Source organism: Telmatherina bonti (genome assembly GCF_933228915.1).
Source record: "Telmatherina bonti genome assembly, chromosome: 23".
In the NCBI taxonomy this organism is placed as follows: Eukaryota; Metazoa; Chordata; class Actinopteri; order Atheriniformes; family Telmatherinidae; genus Telmatherina; species Telmatherina bonti.
In genome coordinates, this window is record NC_136632.1 from 25813087 (window position 1) to 25837670 (window position 24584).

The 24584-nt window shown below is 40.6% G+C and overlaps 1 protein-coding gene across 2 annotated transcripts; it reads right to left on the bottom strand.

Annotated features, from left to right (window-relative positions):
- Positions 1-253: 253 nt before the first annotated feature.
- LOC306773308 (uncharacterized protein) lies at positions 254-16018 on the bottom strand. 2 transcript variants are annotated; one of them, XM_079263097.1, is made up of 9 exons: positions 15890-16018; positions 13641-13706; positions 12565-12690; positions 12311-12385; positions 11620-11715; positions 11342-11436; positions 5831-5873; positions 4366-4449; positions 254-843 (listed from the first exon to the last, which is right to left on the bottom strand). In XM_079263097.1, the coding sequence occupies exons 1-9, from the start codon at positions 15947-15949 to the stop codon at positions 724-726; spliced, it is 765 nt and encodes a 254-aa protein (XP_079119223.1). In that variant the 5' UTR covers positions 15950-16018; the 3' UTR covers positions 254-723. The 2 variants fall into 2 exon arrangements, with proteins under 2 accessions (XP_079119223.1, XP_079119222.1); XM_079263096.1 differs by having other exon boundaries at positions 5768-5873.
- Between the last annotated feature and the right edge of the window lie 8566 nt (positions 16019-24584).

Sequence of the window (24584 nt, forward strand, 5' to 3'; positions counted from 1 at the left end):
TGACTGTTCTGCGTTTAGAAAGTCTGGTTATGTCATACTTTGAGCACTTTCAAGGCGCTTTCAGAAATTAATGTTATCAGGAAATGGGCTGACCCTGAGGGGCCTCTTCCAACGCCGACCTTTTGCAGAGTTTATCATCTGTGCTGCCATCTTGTGGCATGAAAATGAAACTGCATGCAAATGTCACCACTATGACAGTTTAGGTCATTTTATTTTAGAAAACTGTCATCAGAAATGAGAACAAAGTATTTAATGACAACCTTTGGACAGTCTCTTTATATTGAGACTAAAATCTGCCTGTTTTCTTATATAACTGGTTTTAATTCTGCAAATTAAGGCTGATAACATGTTTTAAATGTTAACAAGCAGCTAAAAGAAGCAAATCAGTCTCATGTTCAGATATTTATACAAAAGAAAATTCATATTTTCGCCACTCTTTCACAGAGTTTGACCTGGTAGTTTTTCACTGAAAACACAGCACTGCAGACCGCCATCACCAAAGAAAGCTGTGGGAAAATGAAAAGCTGGTGCACTTTCCAAACATTTCTCATGATTTTATCTAAACTTAAGTCAAAGAAAAGCTACAGAGTCACATATCAACCACATCTGTGGTTTTTAATGTTGTGTTCAATTCATTTTTTGTGGTTCTCATGTGGTAATCACAAGTTGTTTTTCAAAGTACAGCATTTGTCAAAGTCTCAGTTCTGTTTGAGAGGCCAGAGGTCAGGTGAAGGAGGGTTTAGGTTGGTATTTCACTCTGTTGTAGTCGATGGTAGCTTCTACTTTCGGCGTCTTCCAGTATTTTTCCAAACCCAAAGCTACGCAAAGGAAAATGGCTGTTATCTGCAACAGAGAAACACACAGCAAGAAGGAAACCATGAAACAACGTACTGATGCACTGATGTGCTGTGGGATTATTTTATCAAAGAAAATTTAGTTTGGTTCTTTTACAAACATTAAATTAAAATGACCTAAAATGAATTAAAATGTTGAAAATGAACTGATCTAGATGTGACTTCCCATTTTATTTAATTATTTAAGATCAAGTACAACCCCATCTGCAGAAAAGATGTTTTGTTTTGTTTTTTTAAACCTTTATTTCACAGACATCTTTGTGTTAACTATAAATCTTTTTTTTTTTTTTAAATAAAAAATTTGATGGATCAATACACACACAAAGAAAAAAACAGTAGGTTAACTGGTGGCAGGCAAGGTCACCAAGATTGGGTATAAAAGAGGCAACGACCAAACTGTTTCCAACCCAGACGGGTCATATTCCCCAACATGGTCCCAACTCCTTCAGCGAATCATCAGAAAGTTAAAATGTTTCTCAGTAGCTGCCTTTCCATCACAGATTTTCTCAAAATAAAAGATATTTTTCTAAAATTTTAGACTAAAAACAAATGTGATTTCAAAGTGTTTCCACTGAACGGTGTTTAGTGAATTCATTTCGGTTAAATCTCGTCCAGCCAGACTCCACTTTCAGAAGGATGGAAACACAAAACATTCTGTGTTTTGGAGCAGATAATCTGGTTCCACTGCTGCTGTTGCTGCCATCTTCATCAGAAGGCAAAACAAGTCATCCAGGAGCATCTTGACTAAAAATAAACTGTCCACTGACATGTAAATGCAACAACAGGTTTTTCCATGACACTTGGAAATATAGTGCTGTATTGAAGCATCTGCAAAATAAAAACCATCTCATGACAATGTAAAAAACTTTTCAGAAGTATTGGAGGTTTTATGACATTTAAGTCTTTCCATTGTCAGTTTTTTGTTGCAATATTTAAGTTTTGCGCAAATCTAGAGGCAATGGAAACACAGCTAAAGACAGATTATAAGAACTTTCTTCTTTCATTTCTTTCTTTCTACAGAGCAGAATGTGGTGAAAAACTTCCGAGAGTCTGGATCATAGAGCCTCCGTGACGTCACCCGTAGGTTTCTGAAGATCTGAACTAAAGCTCGGTGAGCGGTTCCTACCATCACCATCTTGGCAGGGGCATGTGTGTCGTCTTGTCCAAAAAATATAAATCTGGGCAAAGAGGTGGAGCTGAGAGGGGGGCGTGTGTGTGTGTGTGTGTGTGAGTGTGTGGAAAGAGCTTGTGTCTATTATTTTTAAATGCCTTTTTATCCACTGTTTGTTTTAATCCTTATGACTTGATTTTATCTTGTAAAGCACTTTGTGTTGCCCGTGGCATGAAACGTGCTCAAGAAATAAAGTTTGATTTGATTTGATTTGGCCCTGCGATGGACTGGCGAGCTGTCCAGGGTGTACCCTGCCTGTCGCCCAAAGCCGGCTGGGATAGGCTCCAGCTTCCCCGCGACCCTGAATTGGAATAAGCGGTTCGGAAAATGAATGAATGAATGAATGATTTGATTTGATTTGATTTGATTTGATTTGATTTGTTTTGCCTTCTTCTGACTTGAAGCAGGAGATCAGGTACCTGTCAATCAAAAGGACACGCCCCTAAATATGCCGAACTTCGAGATTAAATTACTTTAAAACGGGCGAGTTAGAAAAAAATTAACTCCCACCACAGTTGTCATGAAGGTAAACATGACCTATTAAACCTAAAATGTTTTTGTACCAGGCTGTAAACATGTTTATTCCTGCTGTAAACATGTTTATTTCTGCTGTGAAGTTGGTCTTTTTAACATGGGAGTCTATGGGGATTCGCTCTGTTTTGCAGCCCCTAGTGGATGAAGGGGGAACTGCAGTTTTATACACTTCCGCATCGGTTTCACTTTTAACCGCCGAAGGCTTTGTCCATGTTTCATACACGGTCTATGGTCTGGAGAAATCCTAGACTCTGTTGGACGGTCTTGACCTTCCAGCCCTCAGGTAGCACTGCAGGAGAAATCAATCCGACAATATGATCAATACAGACACATGGAAGAATCCAGAACCAGAAGCCGAGACTGAAATATGCTACGAGGAAAACATATATGAAGTTGTTGAGTTCTCTGGCAACCAGCTCATTTCAGATGAACAGATATTATCAGAGAAAGCTGCGATGGCTTCGAAGAGAGAACTGATGTGGAATGGGATGTTGTAACTTTGGAGAGACCAACATGAGGTCTGTGATTATTTTACTGATGATTTATGATAAAAATTAAAATGTTTCAAACATCGTATGAAGGAGAAATAGACAACAACAACCACTGACTGTTGAGCCGTTACCACAACGATGCTGAGATAGTAAAACACAAACGTTTTGGCTTCTTGTTTCCATGGTAACAGTTTTAAGTGGACGAGAACACAAAGGTTGGAAAACCGGCTCCAGAGATATATTTTCAAACATTAATTTTTATTGTGAAGTGTAATTATTTAATGATGATGTCCGTCACACCCTTTTGCATTTGCAAATTTAGACCAAATGACAAACAACACGACAACAACAACGGCAGAACTCCGCCTTCTGTTTGTGCTGCTGGATTTTTATAAATGATTCAAGTCTGCTGACAACATTAATGGCAGACGTAAATGTTACAGACGCTTCACTTCTGTACAAGCTTTGTTATTTTCTCAGGTGCGATGAGGATGTGCTGCACATATGTTGTGATGTCGCTGCCCCCTACAGGCCTGATGTGCACACTACATTGCTTCTTGTCCTGATTGTGTTTTCAGTCGGCAGGAGTGTAATTTTCATGCTATTGTTGTGTGAATGCCACGTTTTTTCAGTCAACAAAGAAGAATATTTGGGGTTTTGCGTTGAACAATTGTGCAAAAACGGTTTCACACTTCTAATCTGCTGTAGCTCAGCAGATGGAAAAGCAGTTGTCCTTCAACTGGTAAGTTGGGGGATCGATTCCAGGCTTCCCCTGAAATGCCGAAGTGTCCTAGGGCAAGACACTGAACCCCAAACTATCCCCTGATGTGCCTATCGGGGTATGAGTGTATTTAATGAGTGAATGGGTGAATGTGACAAGTAGTGTAAAGCTCTTTGAGTGGTCTGTATGACTAGAAAGGCGCTATAGAAGTACAAGTCCATTTACCATTCACCAACTCAAAATACTTCAAGAAACTTCCACAATTTCGGAAAAACTCCTAAAGTCAAAATTCTTTTTGAAATGTCAAGAATTTAACTTAAGTGCTTTCATGATTACATAAATCTGTATATATTACATATATATATATATATATATATATATATATATATATATATATATATATATATATATATATATATATATATATATATATATATATATATATATATATATATATATAAAATAAACATTTGTGAATTTTTTTTTTAAAAAAAGTGACATCTTTTCTTATTTATTCTTGTGTTTTTAAATTATTTATTTTGAGCCCCCAAAAAAAAAAACAAAAAAAAAAAAAAACAGAGCGGGTTAGCTTACTGTAATGGTGGCGAAGGCTGAAATGATTCCAATCCGGACCTTTATGGGGAAGCCCAGGTAGCTCTTTAGAATAGGACCACAGGGCTGCAAAAGTTTAAAGGTCAAAACGCAACTTGACTAAAAGAAAGAAATCAAAGTAACCACATTGAAGTAAAAGAAAAGGAATTTTAACTTCAGCTACAGTGAGACTTGAGTACGAACATATGAAACAGCCTAACAACCAGCAGGAAACGTTGTAAATAAAACTGACAGACGGATAATTAAAACTAAAATGAATTTGAACATCTTGACTGTCACTTCTGTAGATGTTTTTAGTCATCGCATGCAGCTGCAGCCAATCGTAGTTACATAATCTTTATACATTATAGAATGTCTGTCTGCACATCCTCCACATAGACATGCTTTGGGACGGAGGAAGCCTTGTAAAAGTAATATAGAAAGAAGACAGTTAGTGGTTTAAAGTATGAAAAAAAGGAAAGAAATTTAGCATAAATATCCAATTAAACAATGAGCAGGAGAGGGGGGGAGAACAAAGACTTAAAGCTGCAGGCTGCGATGAAGGCCATCACACCTTTGGAGGTGCCCCCTGGCGAGATCCCTCCACAGCTCTCTTATTCTAACATGCAGCATTTCATTTAAGATTTAAAACTGGTCACGTCGTGTTGCCAGGGGGCGTGGCTAATTTAGCATAAATATCCAGTCCAATCCATGTGGATTTCGCTGTGTCATTAGTGTGATTACATGATGTGCAACACTGACAATCAGAAAAAGGGGTAGGATTTAATAAGTTTTGCACTTCTTCCTACTCCTTTTTGAACATATAGATTGTTCCCTTGTATATTAAATTTTTTGGGTCACATGTGTGACCTTTGCTTTGTTGTTTTATATTCATGTTTGAGTTAGAATCTAATTACTGTTATAAACAATCAACAATAATTCGTAACCCCATTATTGATGTGTAGATGTTTTCCGTGTGGAAATGGCGTTATAACTGTGGAAAATATTACAAACATATCTTGTTTTATGTGGGTTGTTATATCAGTTTAGCTTTTCATGGCCGACCCCTCTTACATCATTTTTATCACGCATGTCTCCTGGGCAACCTGACTAAGTTAGATGGCAGTACAATAAAATCTCTAGGAGTTCCATCAAATGTCAGTCAGTATAACACCAAAATGGGGACTTTGACCTAAAACATTGGGTTTCGAGGATTGCTCCAAGATTTGCCCTTGGCATGTGGTGGTGGGATGAGTGTACAGGCAAGTTCAGACCCCCAAAAAGCAATTCATTTCAGAGAAATAAAACCTGCATTGCATGGGAATGAATGTAAGAAAGTAAAGACACCAGGAACAGGGAGTGCAAAGGAGTTATGTGATTCATGCAGGATATGGAGACTGTTTACGTTGGAGTGCACCCATAATTTATCTGAGCTCTGTGGGGCTGGAGGGTGCAAGTCACTGCTGACCATCACACAGGATCCATCTGAGCTGGAGTTCAGAGGCTGAGAGCTGCGAAGCAAAGAGGAAGACACCGGTTAGACTGAAGAAGCAATGTTTGCCATGTCTGATCTCCTGTATTAACCATTTAACTGCCTGTTCAGAGCAAAACCAGCAATGACTTTTATTCTTTTTGTTTTTTGTGTGTCTTTTCCAGCATTAAAGCAAACAGAATGATGGTCTGGATGCTGTTCTGCTGAACAAATTTACTTTGCCAAGGGAAGCTTTACTGGTATGATGATCCCCTTGATTTTCTGGATTCTTTTTTTATTTTGCATAATTGTTTGTAATACAGAGTTTCTACTGCTGGACCGGACCGGAGAGGATAGAAGAGAGACAGAAAAACAAAGGGGAAGAGAAAGAAGAGAAAACACCTCATAGAGAAAGAGAAAAAGAGAGATAGAAAGAAAAAAACAGACAAATGCATATACAGACACATATACATGCATTTGCCTATTTAGACACATGTACATACACATACTGTATCCCTGGAGAACTAAGCAATCAACTGTCAGGAGCACAAAAAACTATCAAGTTAAATATAAGTGACACACAAAGAAAACTAGCCGTCGTTATTGAATAAACCTGCAGATGACAACAGAAAAACACCTTGTAGAGAGAAACAGAAAGAAAGAATGACAATGAGAAAAACCTACATACATGTGCATACACATAAGCACACATACACACCTGCTTATGTATACACGTATACATACACCTACACATTGGAGTCATGTTCCCCCTGCGGGAGAACGAAACCATCAACTGTCAGGAAAACCAGGAACTAACCAGTTAAACCAGACACACAGAAAGAAAACTAGCTGCTGTTAGTAAATAAACCTGCAGACGACTCAGTGACTGTGTCACATGCAGAACTTACAGAGTGGAACGTGTTCAGAGAAGAGTGATCATGTCAATGTGGCCCCGCCCACACAAAGGCAAGAAGAAGGCCAGGAGAAACATGAGAGCCGGGTAGCCGGCAAGCACAGACCCCAACTGCTCCACCCCGGAGCCAGCCATGCACCCACCCAGGAAGTGGCGGAAGAGGGCCCCAGCTAGAGTCCCCAACAGTCAGGGGGAACAGGCCCCAGTGGGCCCAGACTGGCAATGGCCGGCCATGTCTGGCACCGGCCACCCAGTGCAGACAGAGCACAGACCCCAGGGCCCCGAGAGCCCAAAAGCAACCCACCCCCCGCAGGCGGAGGGCTCAACCAACGGAAGGCCAGGACACCCAGACCTCCATCCCAGTGCACACACACACACACACCCTCATACTCACGCACACATACTCCCTCCCTACACACACCCTACCCACCCCATCCCTTTACAGATGCTTAGTCTCACACTACCCTACCCCTCTGCCCTTACTCACATACTCCCCCATACACACATATATACACACATATATACCACATAACACAACTCCCTGTCTACACACCTCAACACGCACCCCCTACACACCCCCCATTCACACACTCCCTTCTTTATCCAGACACACACCCCATCACACACACATTCCCACCAGACATCCAATCACCCACTCCTCCTACACAAACATACCACACACTCACCTTTCTGTCTCCACTTATACACTACCCCCCTATACGTGCCCACACCCTCCACATCCACACCCCCACTTACATACACTCCCTTTATTCACACACACGCCCCATCCCACCTCCACTCTACACCCCCACCCCCCTCTCTTACGTTCCATCTGCAACTTCATCCATTCGCTCCCACACACCCTCATCTTTCCTTCCCAACATGTCCCATGTGAGACGCCCCTGGGGGAGCAGAGAAAAGGAAGGCCCCGATCAGGGGCCCCACGACTACCGCCCACCATTCCCAGTGTCCCCCCCCCCCCCCCCCCCCCCATCCCACAGACACAGCCTACACAGCAACCCCCAGAGCCAGCAGCACTCTCCCCCCATCCAGGCCAGCCTAGACCCAGGTCTGGCCCTGGAAGCCCTGGAAATAGGGATGAGAGAACCCCATCTCTCCTACCTCCCTCCCCGTCAATGAATGATTGTGAAGTGTGTTATTTGTAATTAAAATTGAGGGGAAGTAACCCCACCATGTTGAAAGGGGAACCACCAAAGCAGCCCAACTCACCATACACTGCACGGCCTGCCCTCCAAAAAGTGTTCATGAGTTTTAAATGAGCTTTTTGTGATACGATGACGTAAGTGTAATTAAAACTGGGAGGTGAGCCGGTACTGGTTGCAGGAATCAAGACGTGCACACCTCCCAACGCCCTGAATGTGTGTGATGGACAGCGGGGAATGAGAGAGGTCCAAGGATGTAGGACCAGAGGGAAGTGAGCTTCCCTCCAGAAGGGGATCTTCCACCGGTACTAGGCACGCCTCCCATTCCCGGGGCCCCCGAAGGCCAGGACAAGCCAGAGACAGCTGCCCCAACAGCCAGAGCCCTCAGTGACACTAACCAAGGAGCCACCACCAACCGACTACATGCAAAGGGCGGTGGGAAGAAACAGAAGGAGAGCGGCGACAGAAGGAGACCCCAGACCAAAGGTCTCACACCCACAGAGGACACCCCCCTTTTAATCACTTTTAAAATATCTTTGCAAATAAACCTGCCTCATCTGTCTCTACCTCTTGGTTTAACACGCTCAACGGTATGTTATCCCGTTGAGCATGTTAAGCATTCACATTTTACGACTGTCACCATACCACTGGCATCTCAACCATCAGATAAAAACATTGATTCTTATTCTTGTTTTTCTCTTGCTGTAAACAACAGGGATAAAAATCACTCGTGACAAAGAAGCATGAAAGCTCCTTTAGAGGCTTAGCTAATCAAAACTTTATCCCCCAAAACAAGCTGAAAAAGCAGAAATTGAGATCACTTAGTGCCTCCTCAGAGAAATCCAGATTATGTATTTTTAAAATTTGTTCAAACAACAATAACAATATTCTTGATTATGCAGACACAATTTGTCAAAACACATAGGATTTATATCTTAAACGACTTCATGTTTTTTTTAACTCTCATTGTAGATTTATTCTTAAATGTCCATATCTAACTCATCCGTGTGTGTTATTTGAAAAACTCAACTGGTTACATCCATCTAAGAGACGTGAATTTCACTGGACTCTGTTCATCTTTAAATGTATTTATTTTTACTGTCCACATTACCTCAAGCCATTTTTCATTCCAGTTCCTTCATCGTATTCGCTCAGAAGCACTTACTGTCTCACTCTGTTTGTCCCACGAATCTATAAAGATGTGGGGCGCAGGCAGTGACGTGCGGTCAGGGGAGGCAGGTGAGGCACGGCCTCACCTGTCATGAATTTAAAAGCGGGAAAAAAAACATACAATAAATGTTAATATTTTCCATTAATCTGTATTTAAAATACATTTTCAGTATTACTACATTCATATTTCTGACATTTTATCACAAAATGTTTTTGCCAAATTTGAGTTATCACCGATGGCAGAAACCCTGGGTGAGGCAGTGGCGAGCGGCGCCTCACGTCTGAAAGCGCAATCCAATACAAACCGGGTAGAATGGCGCGTGCCCGTTTCTGTTCCTCGGCCTATCGCCAATATGAACTTTATATAAATATTAGTTGTACACCATGACTTTCTACAGTCTGTGTAACGTCTTTTATGTATGTGTGAGAGAGTTATCCTTGCCAGTCGTACGTTAAAGTGCAAAGAAAAGTAAGTTGGTGAGGCACGCAGTACTCTGCCTCACCTCAAGGGGGCGTACGCTGCAGCGGCTTCAGCAGAGGGAACTGAAAGTCGGCGCCAAGCTGAAGCCAGCGGCTATTTAATACTCTGTCTGATCCATCTCATTATGGAAGATTATATTTAAACACTAAAAAATGTCTTAAAACTTGATTTCCAGTCCAAACAGAAGGTTATACGTGATGGAAGAGCAACGCCGGAGCTAAAAGGTTTGCTTCAAACTGAGTCAAAGAGTCGTCCTTTTCAAACGGAGTGGTACAAGTGAAAAGACTGGCTGTGTGGAAAGGTGCTGTTTTTTCCAGTTCTTACTATTGTAAATCTGACTCTTGAGAAGTCAGTGCCTCACCAGCCTTGAACCTCACGGCGCGTCACTGTGCGAAGGTCATTTCAGTTCAAAGCTCCTTCAAACAAGTTCCCCACATACTTAAGATCCTTAACATGGTTTGGTTTATTTAACTCATCTTTATCTGTTCATCTTAAAACTACCTGTCAATGTTTTTAGTTTTATTACATTATTCTGTGTGAGATTGAATAACATACTCCTTTTTGAAGTATTCATTTATTTATCATTGTATTTATTTATTTTTTGTTATAATTATTGTAATGCTGTTCTGTAATCCCTAGGAATGTCATTACTTTGTGTGGTGGGGAATCCAATGTAAGTAAGCAAGAAGAAAGGAGAAGAAAAATAATGAGTAAACATAATTTATTCTCATATTGCTCTTTATGTTATTGCCTTTTTTTTTCCAATTCTGTGACATGTTCAATAATCCCGGATTCTGACATCCCCGGCTGTGTCATTTTTGTGTCTTACATCTGTACATGGCCAGGAGTGTGAAGAGCTGTGTGCAACTTTGTCTTGTCTTGTTTTGTCTGTATTTTATGTGTTGTTTTGCATGTAATTTGTGTAATTGTTGATTATGATGTATTGTTTTATGTTTTTGGACCCCCTCGAAAACGAGATGGTACATCTCAAGGGGCATTCCATAAAATAAATTTCTCTCTAAACAACTCCTGATGCTAGTTACACAAAGGAAACTATCCGAGAATCACAATTTACATACCAAATACACAAAGATGGTTCTGGAAATATTTTCTCTGATCAGCTGATGGCCCAGTGACAGATAAGGGTGTCAGGATTGGGTATAAAAGTAGCATCCAACAAAGATTTAGTCTTTCCAAGCAGGTATGGGTCGTATCTCACCACATAGATCCAAACTCAGAGAATAATCTATATGTTGCACAAATAACAGATTGTAGTTTTTTAGTGTCCTCAGAGCAGAATATTAGGAAAATATTTGGGGAATCTGGGCATATTTTAAGCAGAAAGCACGATAAACAGATAGTTGTAGCAGGGTGTGAGAATTGTTCCCACATTGCACACCTCACTTTTATTTTACAGGATTTGTTTTATGCATATCCACATCTACCACCACTTGTACATATCTCATTTGGATGCATTTATAATTTCTTTATACTTTTTGAAAATTTCTTTGGATTTATTTTTTAAATTGAATGAAGTTTGGACACGATCCAGCAGAAATGTGTAATTAAATCCACATTTGTCTTTTCAATGAAAAGCTCAAGAGGTTTTTAGTAAACTACCTACGTTCTGATCCTCTATCAGAAGCCTTGAAAGAAAAAAAACATCCTTGCACATTACCGAAAATTAAATACCTATTTGTCCCAAACTTTATTTAAATCCTTAAAAAAAAACTTCTAAAAGCTCCAAAGCTTTTAGTTTTTTCCATTTTTTCCTGATGTACCTGAGCTGTGGTGCAGAACTGGGAGGTGTGCAGAAACAGGAAGCAGGAAGTTGATTATCCCAGTCCTCAAAACGTCTCAAGCCACAACAGGAGTCCTCAGAAACACGCAAACATTGTAAGTTCAGCACATGAACAAAAAGCTGTCAGAAAACTAAACATCACTGTAGAGTGGAATCATTCATAACTTCATCTTTTAGCTCATTAAATAAACAGATCATCTATAAAACAATAAAAACAAACAACTTATTTTCTTCTGTTTTTGTTGTCAGATCTCTTACTGAGGTCTGGAGTTTGTTCAGTTCTGTCTGGATGTAAGGATCGGCTCTGTGGAGCGGCGTGACGTTCAGGAACACGTCTTCCACAGCGCTGTCTACCTGTAGAACACAGTTCAGAGGGGAGAAGCTGCACAACCAACACACACACACACACACACACACACACACACACACACACACACACACACACATACAGTCCTGCTTTTGGATCTGAGTGTTTTACTCCTGTTCTATCTTACCTGATGGACATGTTTACATATAAAGAATATACATGATCCGTTCTCTCTTTATTTGTATACTTATAACAACTTGTGTGATTGAATTCTGACTGTTATCATTGAATCATGGCATTTTTTTTATCTTGTATTCTACAATCCAAGCTATGAAATATCATGCACTTTATTCAATATGCACCACATCCAGTTTGGACTTTACTTATTGTGTTTATACCATGCTATCACATGTGTATCATTGTTCTGTGACCTAAACTGGCCAATGCATGCACTGGATATGTGTATAAACATATGGAGAGGAAGAAAGAGATGTTGTCATGAAGAATTTGACACAAAATGTGTGATAATGCTGATATTCTCTTTTATTTTTCTTTTCAGAAAAATAAAATCTCAGGTGCATTTGGTTGTAATGAACCTTTCAGCCTTCAGGGGGCAGCAGTGAGAAGGACAGGTGGACTTACCTCAGACTGGACTTGAACCAGCGGCGAAGCAACAATCATCAGAGCCACAAACTCCACAAATATCAGTGCAGAAAACTGAAAAACATGACTACAGGTCAGCTCCCTCCCTCTGTGAGGTTGTAACCATCTTTGTGAGGATCTATTTGTGACATTAACCTTACAAATCAAGACATTTTGACATGTTTGACAGTTACAGTTTGGCTTTAGCCACAACATCATCCAGGGAGGAAAGAACAAATGTTTATTTCTCTCACCAGTAGCAGCAGAGGTTTATGGTCCAAAGACGTAACACAGATACCAAGAACAGACAGGATGACTGTGATTGGACCAAATATCTGCAGCACCAGCAAACCATCGCTGTTGGACAGTTTGTCAAACAGCTGGAGCACAGAGACAGATGCAAAGGATTTATAATGACTTCACACACTGTTTTTTTTTAATCTTTTCATCAAACTTGTGTGTCCCAAACATTTCATCCAGACACACACGTGCAAATTTGTCAAAACAAGCAGTAACAGAGACATGAAATCTTAGTGATGCCTTTTTGTTCAGGTTTTCACAATAAAATAAAATATTTGGATTCAGAAGACAACAATGACCCACATTGCACTGCAAAGAATTAATGAATGAACATCATTTTCTCTTCAAAAATTATTAGCAGATTTGATTTTTTTGAATGAACGCTGATATTTTTCATGTCCATTCCTCTCAGGTCTGACAGTTTTATCAGTTTTCAATTAAACTAGGAATGTTTTTAACTTCTAACTGTACAATCTGAGCTGAATATTGCTTACTACTAGATTTATTTGGCAACTATGTAATATTCAGTGGATGCACCTTGAGTCATGAAAACAGAAAATGTGATCATTGTGGTCCCTTTTAATGATGTAGCAACTGTGTCAGACTTAACTCGAATTCCAAGACTCTGTGTAAATGACATATACTGCCTAACATTGGGCTACAAAGCACAGCAACCATTCAGCTGTTCAGTTTTTAGCTCAACATTTGAAAATCTTATATCTAGCAGAGTGCAGCATTAGTTACCTCACATATGTGAAGGCATCATTTATGCTTTTATAGCAACATGCTGCCGTCTGGATGAAATATTTCGGCCAAGATCTTGCTTATTTCAGCAAGACAAACCTTAAACCATGAAAGAAGACTGACTGTTTTAATTGAATCATGGTGTTTTTTATTTAGTATTCTGAGCTACTGAAGCACAGAATCAATATTTAATGTCACCTCTAAAAATTATTTGCCATCAGAATTAATTGCAAACAAAATACTTTAAAAAAATTCGACATCCTCAGGCAATAACTGATACATTTACCTCTGCAATTGGTACGTTGGCATCAGCAGAGGAAAACCCGACACCAATCATCACCACACCAGACACCTGCAGAGTCATGAGGAAGGGAAGTTTCAGTGCAGTTCACAAGCTGCTTCTGCAGCTGAGAGCCTGTTGGGTCTCACAGAGGGGAAGGTCTTTAGCAGCAGCGGCATTCTTCTAAAACTGCTCTTCATCCCCAGAGGGAATAGGGTTAAAATTCCCATCAGCTGGGAACTCCAATTCCTTTTTCACAGATGCCTTACAGTCTTCAAAACCCGACTGTGTCCCGACTGGGTGAAGAATTAGCTTTATGTCTGAAACTGATCCATTTTAGTGTCTGCTACACTGTTAATTATTTACTCTACAATAATCTCATGTGAATGAAATGCTGCATGAGTTGGTCGGGCCAGAAGGCCTCGGAGGTTCCTGAGCTTTCCAGTTTGAGCCATTACATTAGCAATAGCAAAAAATCTGCAGCAAATGACTGAAAACAGCAGCTAAATGATCGAAATCAATCTTGAAAGGGAGCAAAATGGTAAAAGACAACTGAAATTGAGGCACTTGAGCAAGGAAGAAAAATAAAAACAGTAAATAAGTCAATTATTTGTGAAACATACAACATATTGCAAAGTGTTTATAATGCTCCTGGAACCCAAATAACAACACAAAAGTGAAAGTCCCATGTGAATTACAGTTGGGTTAAACTGAGGCATGCAGCGTAATCACTGCAATCAGCAGCAGAAACAGGAAGCAGGAAAATTGTGTTAGATGAAACGAGGAAAAAATGCTTTTACATTTACTCATGACATTCTGTCAGTTTAGTGAGTAAATCCAGCAGATTATAGTCATTTTATACAAGCTTGAGCCTTTAAAACACGTTTAATTGAAATGATTTGTAAAATACATGAATAAATAAATAAGATTATCAACAAAAAATAGGTTTAAGTGTTGAAATAATGAAGCAGGAATAGGAAACACTGGTCAGGAAAAAGATAAGAAGACTAAATGAACAAACATCAGCCAGTAATTACACAAATCAACAAATGTTGTAAATACTTCCGCATTTATGGTCAACAATTTTTTTTTCATTTGTTTTAGACTTAACATACTGGTAAAATCCCACAAGTCAGTGAAAGTGTCATTAACACATCGCAATTCTGATGGCTAAAATAAAAACTTAAAAACAATAAAAATTAAACAGTCTAGGTTTTGTACATTTATTTGAGATTATACTTTCCACAATTAAGCTGAAAAGACGGAGCAGTTGTTCTTGCTACATGATGAAAAATGTCCATATAAAGCGGCGTATCATCAGCATAACATGAAATGTTCACGATAAAAACAAGGGTGCAGAATAACATATGTCAAAGTGAAAGAAAAATTATATTTTATATTGAGTTTGGCAACAATGTGGTGGAAAAATAAATCATTCGAATCAGATGTAGAGTGTTTATTTATGGTGAAGACAAACAGCAGTCAGCCATACCGTACCGTTCAATACCACTTTGTTCATTACACGTTCATAACTCCAGCAATGCACAGTCAAAAGTAAAAAGATGAAAGAATTAAGATCGGCCAGGGATCAGATATAGCAAAAAAAATAAGTTAAAACGGGAATAAAGAAAATAAAAATAGAGAGTCCAAGGACCAAAAATTTGCAAAATAAATTAAATCAGTCAATTTTTTAAATGAAAGGTGAGAAGCCGGTCTGACATGCAAATCATTCCAGAATCTCAGAGCACGATAATGTGACGAAGACTATAGTGTGTCAGAAATATTCATTTTTAACATGAACTAATGGTGCCGACTTTGTACTAAAGAATATTATCATTGTTTGTTTTTTATTTCTATACAAAAGTCATTTTAAAAGTAAATGCATAATAAGATATTCACAAAATTTCATACAATTAGCATTTAAATTGAGGCAGATATTGAAAACAAAACTAACTTATCTTAAGAACACGTTTGATCCTCCATTAAGGGTTACACCTAAAATTAGGTTTCATTAAATTCTGTGTAATTTCTACACCACTAAATTATGTACAAACTAAGAATAAGTTATAGGTTATACGTTTAAGTTTTTTGCTGAGATAGTTTTGCAAAACAGTAAAAAAAAAAAAATAAATTAAAGAAAAAAAAGACAGATTCTGAATGAAAATGATTGATTTTTCTTCTAATCAATGAGTCAACTCTGATAAAAAAAAAAACTCACCTGTTCAATTAACATTAGCATTTAGCAGTTAGCTTACCAGCAGCAGCGCAGTGACACATACGGCGAGTCCTTGTAAGTAACTTCTGCAGCCGGCCATGACCGCCGCCTGAGAGAGTCGAGCTGAAATAGAAACTGAGTAAAGACCAGAGCCGACTGTGTGTGTGTGTGTGTGTGTGTGTGTGTGTGTGTGTGTGTGTGTGTGTGTGTGTGTGTGTGTGTGTGTGTGTGTGTGTGATGGTGTTGTTTAAAGCTCAGGGGTGTTTGGCTGCAGGACGGAGAACATGACCAAGTTTGGAAGATCAGCTGAGAGGAGAGGGGAGAGGAGGAATGGAGGCGAGGTTAGTCCAGGTAAGAGTTACATCTAGTAAGAGGAAGAAAAACAGGAAGGGAAGTGGAAAAAAGGGTTGAAAAAGGAAATGAGCATGAGGGTGGAGCGGTGTGAAGAAGAATACCTTTAATCGAGTGACATGTTTATTATTATAACAGCACACAAACAGAATGCCACAGAGCTGTTGGGGAGGGAAATGGCATGAAGGGGGCTGATATCAGGGCTGCATGGCAGCAGCAGACTCAACAAAGCCTCCCAGACACCAAACCGCATCACGGCTTCCTGCCACTTTTACTACTTTCATCTCCACTGCTAACACGACGCTAACTCACCTGCTAACCACTAATCATTAAATCTGTCCTCACTGGTTAGGGAGGCTTGTCAGACCTCTTTTCACAGGACAGCCTTTAGTCTCCTACAAGCATCCAGACTGCTGTAATAAAAGATTATATTAAAGTTTAAAACTCTTTGGGATTTTTTTGCATTTCCCTTCATTTTCAGTCTAGTCCTTGTTCCTGAACATTTTCAGAGGAACTTAACTTTGACATTTGAATCAAGCAGAAAAAAAAAAGCTCCATCCCTTGAGTTTTAGGACTCAAGGGATGGATCAGTGTTGGCAGAAAATGGGATTTTTGCAACAAAAAGGTGATTCCAAAGGAGCCGTCATCTGAAAATGTATCATATTTGAGGAAAATGGGCTAAAAACTATCAGCAGCATTATGATCCAAAAGTTGTGTTTATAAAACCCTTTGATATGGTAAGTATCATAAACATTTGTGTCACTTTATGGGGAAAACTCTGTTGTTCATGATCGGCTGTTGGTTATATGCCCCCTGGTGGACACCGTTTGTACTAATATCTGTTTTATGATTAAAAAGAAATAAAAGTAAATTAGGGCTTTCTGACCATTTTTATGGGTCGGTTTTTTTAAGGGTTACAGGCTGATTCATACAGGGAAGTCCAGGGCTTGACTTGGTTGGCAACTCCGAAAAATGCTTTGTTCATTATTTTGCTTTGCGAATGAGGTGCACAGCTTTCCAGTGGAAAAGAATTCAGTGCAAATTCAGTGCAGTGCAAATGCTGGTTGTTCATCATACTCCAAACAACTTCTACTACATAGGTGGAAGCCTGAGCCGCCACCTTATCATGGTGGAGGGGTCTATGTGTCCTGAAGATCCTAGCAGCTATGTTGTTGGGGCTTTATGCCCCTGGTAGGGTCACCCATGGCAAAAAGGTGTCTAGGGGAGGGACCAGACAAAGTGCTGCTCAGCGACCCCTATGATGATGATTACCATTGGCTGAAGTGTTCCCTTGCCTGGACGTGGGTCACCGGGGTCCCCCTCTGGAGCCATGATTGAGGGTGGGGCATGAGAGCGAGCATCTGGTGGCTGGACCTTCGCCCATTAGGGCCCGGTTGGGCTTAACCCGAAAGGGTTACATGGGCCCCACCTCCCGTGGGCTCACCATCTGCAGCAGGAACTGTGGGGGTCTGGTGCAATGTGAGCTGGGTGATGGCAAGAGGCAGGGACCCTGGTGGTCCCATCCTCGGCTGCAGAAGCTGGCTCTAGGGAAGTGGAACGTCACCTTTCTGGTGGGGAAGGAGCCTGAGCTTGTGCGCGAGGTTGAGCAGTTCCGGCTAGATATAGCTGGACTCACCTCGACGCATGGCTTGGGCTCTGGAACCAGAACCCTCGAGAGGGGCTGGACTTTCTTCCACTCTGGAGTTGCTCGTGGTGGGAGGCGCCGAGCAGGTGTGGGCATTCTCATCAGCCCCCAGCTTGGTGCCTGCACGTTGGGATTTACCCCGGTGGATGAAAGGGTAGTTTCCCTCCGCCTCCGGGTGGGGGGACGGGTCCTGACTGTTGTCTGTGCTTATGCACTGAACAGCAGTTCAGAGTACCCACCCTTTCTGGGGTCCTTGGAGGGAGTGTTGGAGGGTGCTCCTTCTGGGGACTCCATTGTTCTGCTGGGGGACTTCAGTGCTCACGTGGGCAATGACAGCGAGACCTGGAGGGGAGTGATTGGGAGCCCCCCCCCCCCCCCCCCCCCCCGAACCCAAATGGTGTTTTGTTATTGGACTTCTGTGCTCGTCATGGATTGTCCATAACGAACACCATGTTCCAACATAAGAGTGTCCATATGTACACCTGGCATCAGGATTCCCTGGGCCGCAGTTCAATGATTGATGATCCAAATCTGAGACCATGGTCCTCAGTTGGAATAAGGTGGATTGCCCTCTCCGGGTCGGGAGTCAGGTCCTGCCTCAAGTGGAGTAGTGTAAATTCTCGGGGTCTTGTTCATGAGTGAGGGAAGGATGGAGCGTGAGATCGACAGGGCATCTACAGTAATGCGGACTCTGTGCCGATCTGTCGTGGTGAAGAAGGAGCTGAGCCAAAAGGCAAAGCTCTCAATTTACCAGTCGATCTACGTTCTTACCCTCACCTATGGTCATGAGCTGTGGGTCGTGACCGAAAGAATGGGATCTCGTATACAGGCGGCTGAAATGGATTTCCTCTGCAGGGTGGCCGGGCTCTCCCTTAGAGATAGGGTGAGGAGCTCGGTCATCCGGGAGGGGCTCAGAGTAGAGCCGCTGCTCCTTCGCATCGAGAGGAACCAGTTGAGGTGGCTCGGGCATCTGGTCAGGATGCCTCCTGGACCTCCCTGGTGAGGTGTTCCAGGCACGTCCCTCTGGGAGGAGACCCCGGGGAAGACCCAGGACACGCTGGAGGGATTATATCTCTCGGCTGGCCTGGGAACACCTCGGGATCCCCCTGCAGAGTTGGCAAATGTGGCTGGGGAGAGGGAAGTCTGGCCTTCCCTGCATAGGCTGCTGCCCCCACGACCCGACCCCGGATAAGCGGCTGAGAATGGATGGATGGATGGAGGTGGATGCAGATCTTAGAGCATCTGGAAGAATAAATTAAAACAAATCCAGCAAAGACCTGAACCAGGACCTGAACATGCATCTGGATCATCTGCTGTTGGCCTAGGCTTCATCAAAAATGCCTCCATGGAAACATAGCTGTTAAGAGGCCAGAAAAGGCTAAGCTATGTCACATGACACAAGAACTGGACTAGGGATCAGTGGAAACCAGTCATATGGAGGGATGGATTGTCCCTAGAACCTGGACCTCAGCATGTGAAGCAGAATCATCTGGACAGAGAACAGAACCAAAGTCATAAAATCATCCAAAAAAGAGCTTTAGAAAGTCCTTGGAGAAGTCTGGAGAACTGATCCTAAAGGCAAACAAATGAAGGGAAGCTTGAAGGGATTTTAGACTGTGACAAAGAACCAAATCTTTTAGAGCTGGACAAACGCCTCAATTTCTGAACACATTTAATCACTTTATGCCTACTTTTCCTTGTTTGTCATATTAACTCAAGACTCAGACCAAGTTTTATCTTGAGCTTCTCATCATCCATCATTTCAGATGTTATTCTCATCTCCATGTTGTTTTCGTGAACAGCTTCGTGTTATTGGGTTGCTGAGCAGAGTACAACAGAAAGGAATCCGGCAGAGCCATTAAGAGCAACACTGTGTTGACTTTAGACTAAAAATAACTCCGTCACAGTTATAAACAGCGTCCCTGTTTGTCTCCCAGCACACACACACATACACACATACATTTCAGCTGCTCGCCACAGTAAAGCAAAGAGGGGTGAATTAAGTCATCGCTGTTCATCATGTGGAGTATAAACACAGATCACAGCTGCTGCTTGTCCGGTTAGTTAATGCAACCATCTTCATCTCATTGCTGCAGCTATGTTTTACTTCTGGATGCTGGTGTGATTCATCCAGTGGCAGCTCTGGGAATTTTCACCTGGCGTGCCAGAGGAGTGGCGGGATGAGGAAGCAGGGTGGCGTTGGACGTTCTCACTGCAGTATGATAAAATCTTTATGTGTAAGGCCAAGAAGGTTGTATGTACCAGACCAACCATTAAAACTGCAAACAGACAAAACAAAAACAGAACAAAAACCTAGAATTAAAAGTGTGAGGAACTGTTTAAAAAAAAAAAAGCGGCAAATAGAAAAGTTTAATGGACATATTGGAATAAAACCATCTTCAGAAAACATGTCATTTATTCAATCTGACTTTAACTTGGTGTTAAAAGTCTCACCTGGAGGAGGTTGGGCGGCTCCACCCACGCCAGGGCGCAGACACATTAAATCCTGCATGTCAGAGATGGACCACAGGAAGGTGTTCAATACCTAAATTTGTTTCTATGGAGCCTAAGATGAAGTTAAAGTGGTTATTTTATGTTTTCGGACATAAAAGTGAAGTTTTATCTTTTTGTGATGGAGTGTCCAGGATGTACCCAACCTTGTGATGGGTTTATCAATACTTTGACATCACCCAGTCAAAATATCCAGTTCAATCTGGGTTGTCTATGTAGATACCACTCTGCTGATACAAAACATGTAATGTGTTTTCGCTTTAAAACATTTTAGACAATTAAATGGTGGGAGTGTTTTCCTTCTGTCACATGACTACAGCAGCCTGTCAGATTTCATGTCACGATGATGCCACCACTGTCAGGGATGAGGTTTTAATGGGATATTTAACCAGTTTGATGGAGGGCATTGTGCATTTTGTTTTATCATATTCATCATATTACATGTTTTATTTTCCAGTTAATGACTATTAATAATCTTAATTGAAAGATTTTTAAAATAACTTTAAAAGATTGATTTTATCTACTTTTTGTTGCTTTTATTCATCAGTATAATTTATTGTTTTTAAACTTTTTAAAGTATTAATGTTCTTAAATTTAATTTATTTTGCATATTTCCCTCACAATGAAGATACTGATGCACCTTTACACAATCAGGATTTTCCTTTCAGGGGTAAGAAGTGTCAATGATGAAAAAAAATGCTAATAACAAATAACATCTATTGACAGTTAACGTTTCGTTATCGCCCATCCTGAACCCCTCCTCTCATCCGTGATAGGCTCCACCTTCCCTGCTGCCCTAAACTAAAATGCATGGCATTAAAGCCATCATTCTGCTTATTACAATACTGGGGGGGGATCTCTTGAGCTCCTGCATGAAGCTAACTACTACTGAAACCCTCACACTTTAGTGTGCAGTTTACATTTTAGCCAGTAGGGGGCATTGTGTGGACTGAAATATTTGACAGACTAAATCAAATCAAAATTTATCTCCATGTTTGTTTGGTTTTTTTTTTTGGTTTTTTTGTCCAGCATTAAAGCAAGGAGAATTATTTTCTGGATGCTGTATTCTGATGAGCAAATTTACTTTGCCTAGGGAAGTTTTGTAGATGTAATGCTCCCCTTGACATTACTGATTTTTTTACAATTGTTTATAATACAAACTTTGTACTTCTTGACCGGACCGGAGAGGACAGAAAGAGAATCGAAAAGAAGAGACAAAAGAAAAACACCTTGTAGAGAGAAAAAGAGAGACAGAAAGAAAGAATGACAAAGACCTACGTATACATAAGCACATGTACACACCTGCTTATATATACACTTAAACATACACCTATACACACTGGAGTCATGTTCCCCCTGCAGGAGAACGAACCATCAACTGTCAGGAGAATCCAGAAACTAACCAGTTAAACCAGACACACAGAAAGAAAACTAGCTGCTGTTAGTAAATAAACCTGCAAACTGTCACATGCAGAACATACAGAGTGGAACGTGTTCAGAGAAGAGTGATCATGCCAATGTGGCCCCGCCCACACAAAGAAAAGAGGAAGGCCAGGAGAAACCCGAGAACCAGGCAGCTGGCAGTCGTCTCCAAACACAGATACCACCCCGCTCCGGAGCCAGCCATGCACCCACCCAGGAGGTGGCAGAGGACGGGCCCGAGCTGGAGTCCCCCACAGTCAGGGGGAACAGGCCTCAGCGGGCCCAAACTGGCAACGCCCGGCCCCCCCGGACACCGGCTGCCCAGGGCAGACAAAGCGTGGACCCCAAGAGCCCAAAGGCAACCCTCCAACCCACTCCACCCCAATGGAGAGCCAGGATCCCCAAACCGCCACCGAGCGGCAGGTCGGCCGTATCCCCGGGCACCAAGACCCATGTTTTGTTTTGTTGTTTTTTTTAAGATAAAAGGCAACTAGATTTCATTTGGATCCAGCCTCTGCTGAAGCTAATGTGACAAAATGTCATCTGGAAGAAAAAATAAATAACATACAGACTTAAAGTTAAAATTTGATGTAATGTAAAACAAAATGCTTTGGAAACTGTAAGAAACAAGTAAAACACACATTTGAAGGAACACTCTCATGCAGGCCATCCTAAAATCCATGCTAAGCTAAACATGCTAATGCTAACATTGTATCATGAACAACTCTGGTCATTCCTGTTGTCTTGTACATGGCATCCAGCATTCCTGCTTGATTATAAAAGCTGCAAACTTCATGATCTACAGTCAAATAACCCAGCTTATCAGAGAAAAATCAATTAATCTAAAGATATAAGTCAACAAAAAACGGGCACATTTTCACAAATGTATTAAGTTTAATAACAGTCCAACAGGTTAAATTAATGCTATGTTTCATCTACTGTAGACAACATTTCATTTGGTTGATTAAAATGAACTAAATCTAATGATTCAGATGACTTAATTGTGATTCAAACAAAACCTAAAAGTGCAGGTGAGACGTGGAAGTTGTGTTTGGTATTTTAAACCTTTTTGCACCTTAAGCATTTGCACACATACATCATGTTTACTATGAAAAGCTTTTGCAAATTTATATCTAAATAATCTCAGACTTATGATGCAACACCATGAAAATCCAGAAATCCTCGACATAATATAAACTGGGTTTAACCTCAGCATGATTGTTCATCTTTTTCTGGATCCGTAACACCAGTTTCCCAGTGCTGATGATGATCTGAGGTTTGCTTCCTGTAATAAAAGGTGAACTTTGTTGGGAGGACAGAAAGGAAGGTCTGGCATTTATCAGAATCCACTGTTTATCTTCTGTCTGACAGACAACAATGCAGACGGACGGACAGAAGTGAACGGCAGCAGGCAGAGCTTCCATTCATGGTGCACAATGTTTGAACAGCTGGAACGCTGACAAAACGTCTCCAAACAGCAGTGGGTTGCAGACGGTCACACATCAGCTCAGGATGTCTGAAACTGTGGTCTGCGGCCCCATTGTGGACCACTAGTTGAGGCTAGAAGGTCTCCACAAAAAACACCCCATAAACATTTTTTCCACATGAACAGCAGTGCACCAATACTAATCCATTTTATTCTTAAAATGTTAAAACTCTGCATAAATATTTTCAACTTTTCTCATTAAAAAGGACACTTTAAAAACTTGTGTAATAAAGTTTTATCTGTTCTGCAGAAGGTTTTATCGGTTTTATGCAGGACACTGACAAAAACTTGTAGAAACCTGCTTGAATCATCCATCTTCCTATTTAGGGATGAAAAGGGAAAAGTTTATATTCATTTTAACAGTTTGCTGAACATCCTAAATCTTTTAAATACTTATTGTACCATGAAATCTACTTTAAACCGATGCAACATTTTACTTTACAGGTTTGATATTTATCAGGCAGAAATTCAGGCCAGAATAAGTTTTCCACAAGGTTCAGGTTTCGGACCAATAATCATGTTTGATGTGTGTTGACGCTGCGATAAACTGGTGATCTGTCCAGCAAATAAAATTAATTCAAAACAAACAAAAAAAAAAACCCAATTACTTTGCATTGTAAAGTATTTTTATTATACAGACCACGTTATATTGTAAAGACCACAGAAACTGCCAGGCATGGGTTTATCATTTCTCTGCATCAACTAAAATTTTAATGATGGAACATCTTGTTGAAATTATTCTTTTGGGTCTGATTTCATTTTCTCTTCCCGGATTACACACAAAAAAAGTTTTGTTTAAAAAAAACAAAAAACAAAAAAAACAAAGAAGCTGAACAAAAATGGTGAATTAAATGTTTTTCATTTTATTATGAAACTTCAACTTCCTGAAGATCAATATTTTCCTAAATTGTCGGCAAACAATACAAAAGCACATGTATGGAAGCCCAACTCTGCCGAAAACAACAGAAAAAATAACTGCTTAAAAAAAAAAATGTATTTACAAAAACTAAGTAAAAGTCAATTATCAAAAAACTAAGCTGGAAGCTATTTGGCCAGAATGGCTTTTCCATGTTTAATATTCAGTGTTTGACTAACTGTTCAAGATTTTGTTCATTATGAAGCTTCAAAGAACAAAATTTGGATAACTATTTTTTTTGCTGTTAAAACATCACCTGTGTTTGTACGTAAATGCCCGTTAAGTAATAATATTATAGTATGGTCAATAAGCTCAAAGGAACAACGACATCCTGGAAAACTGCTTCCTGTTCCACCACATCTTTGTTCAAAGTATTGATTACGTTAAACTTCATTTTTAGATTT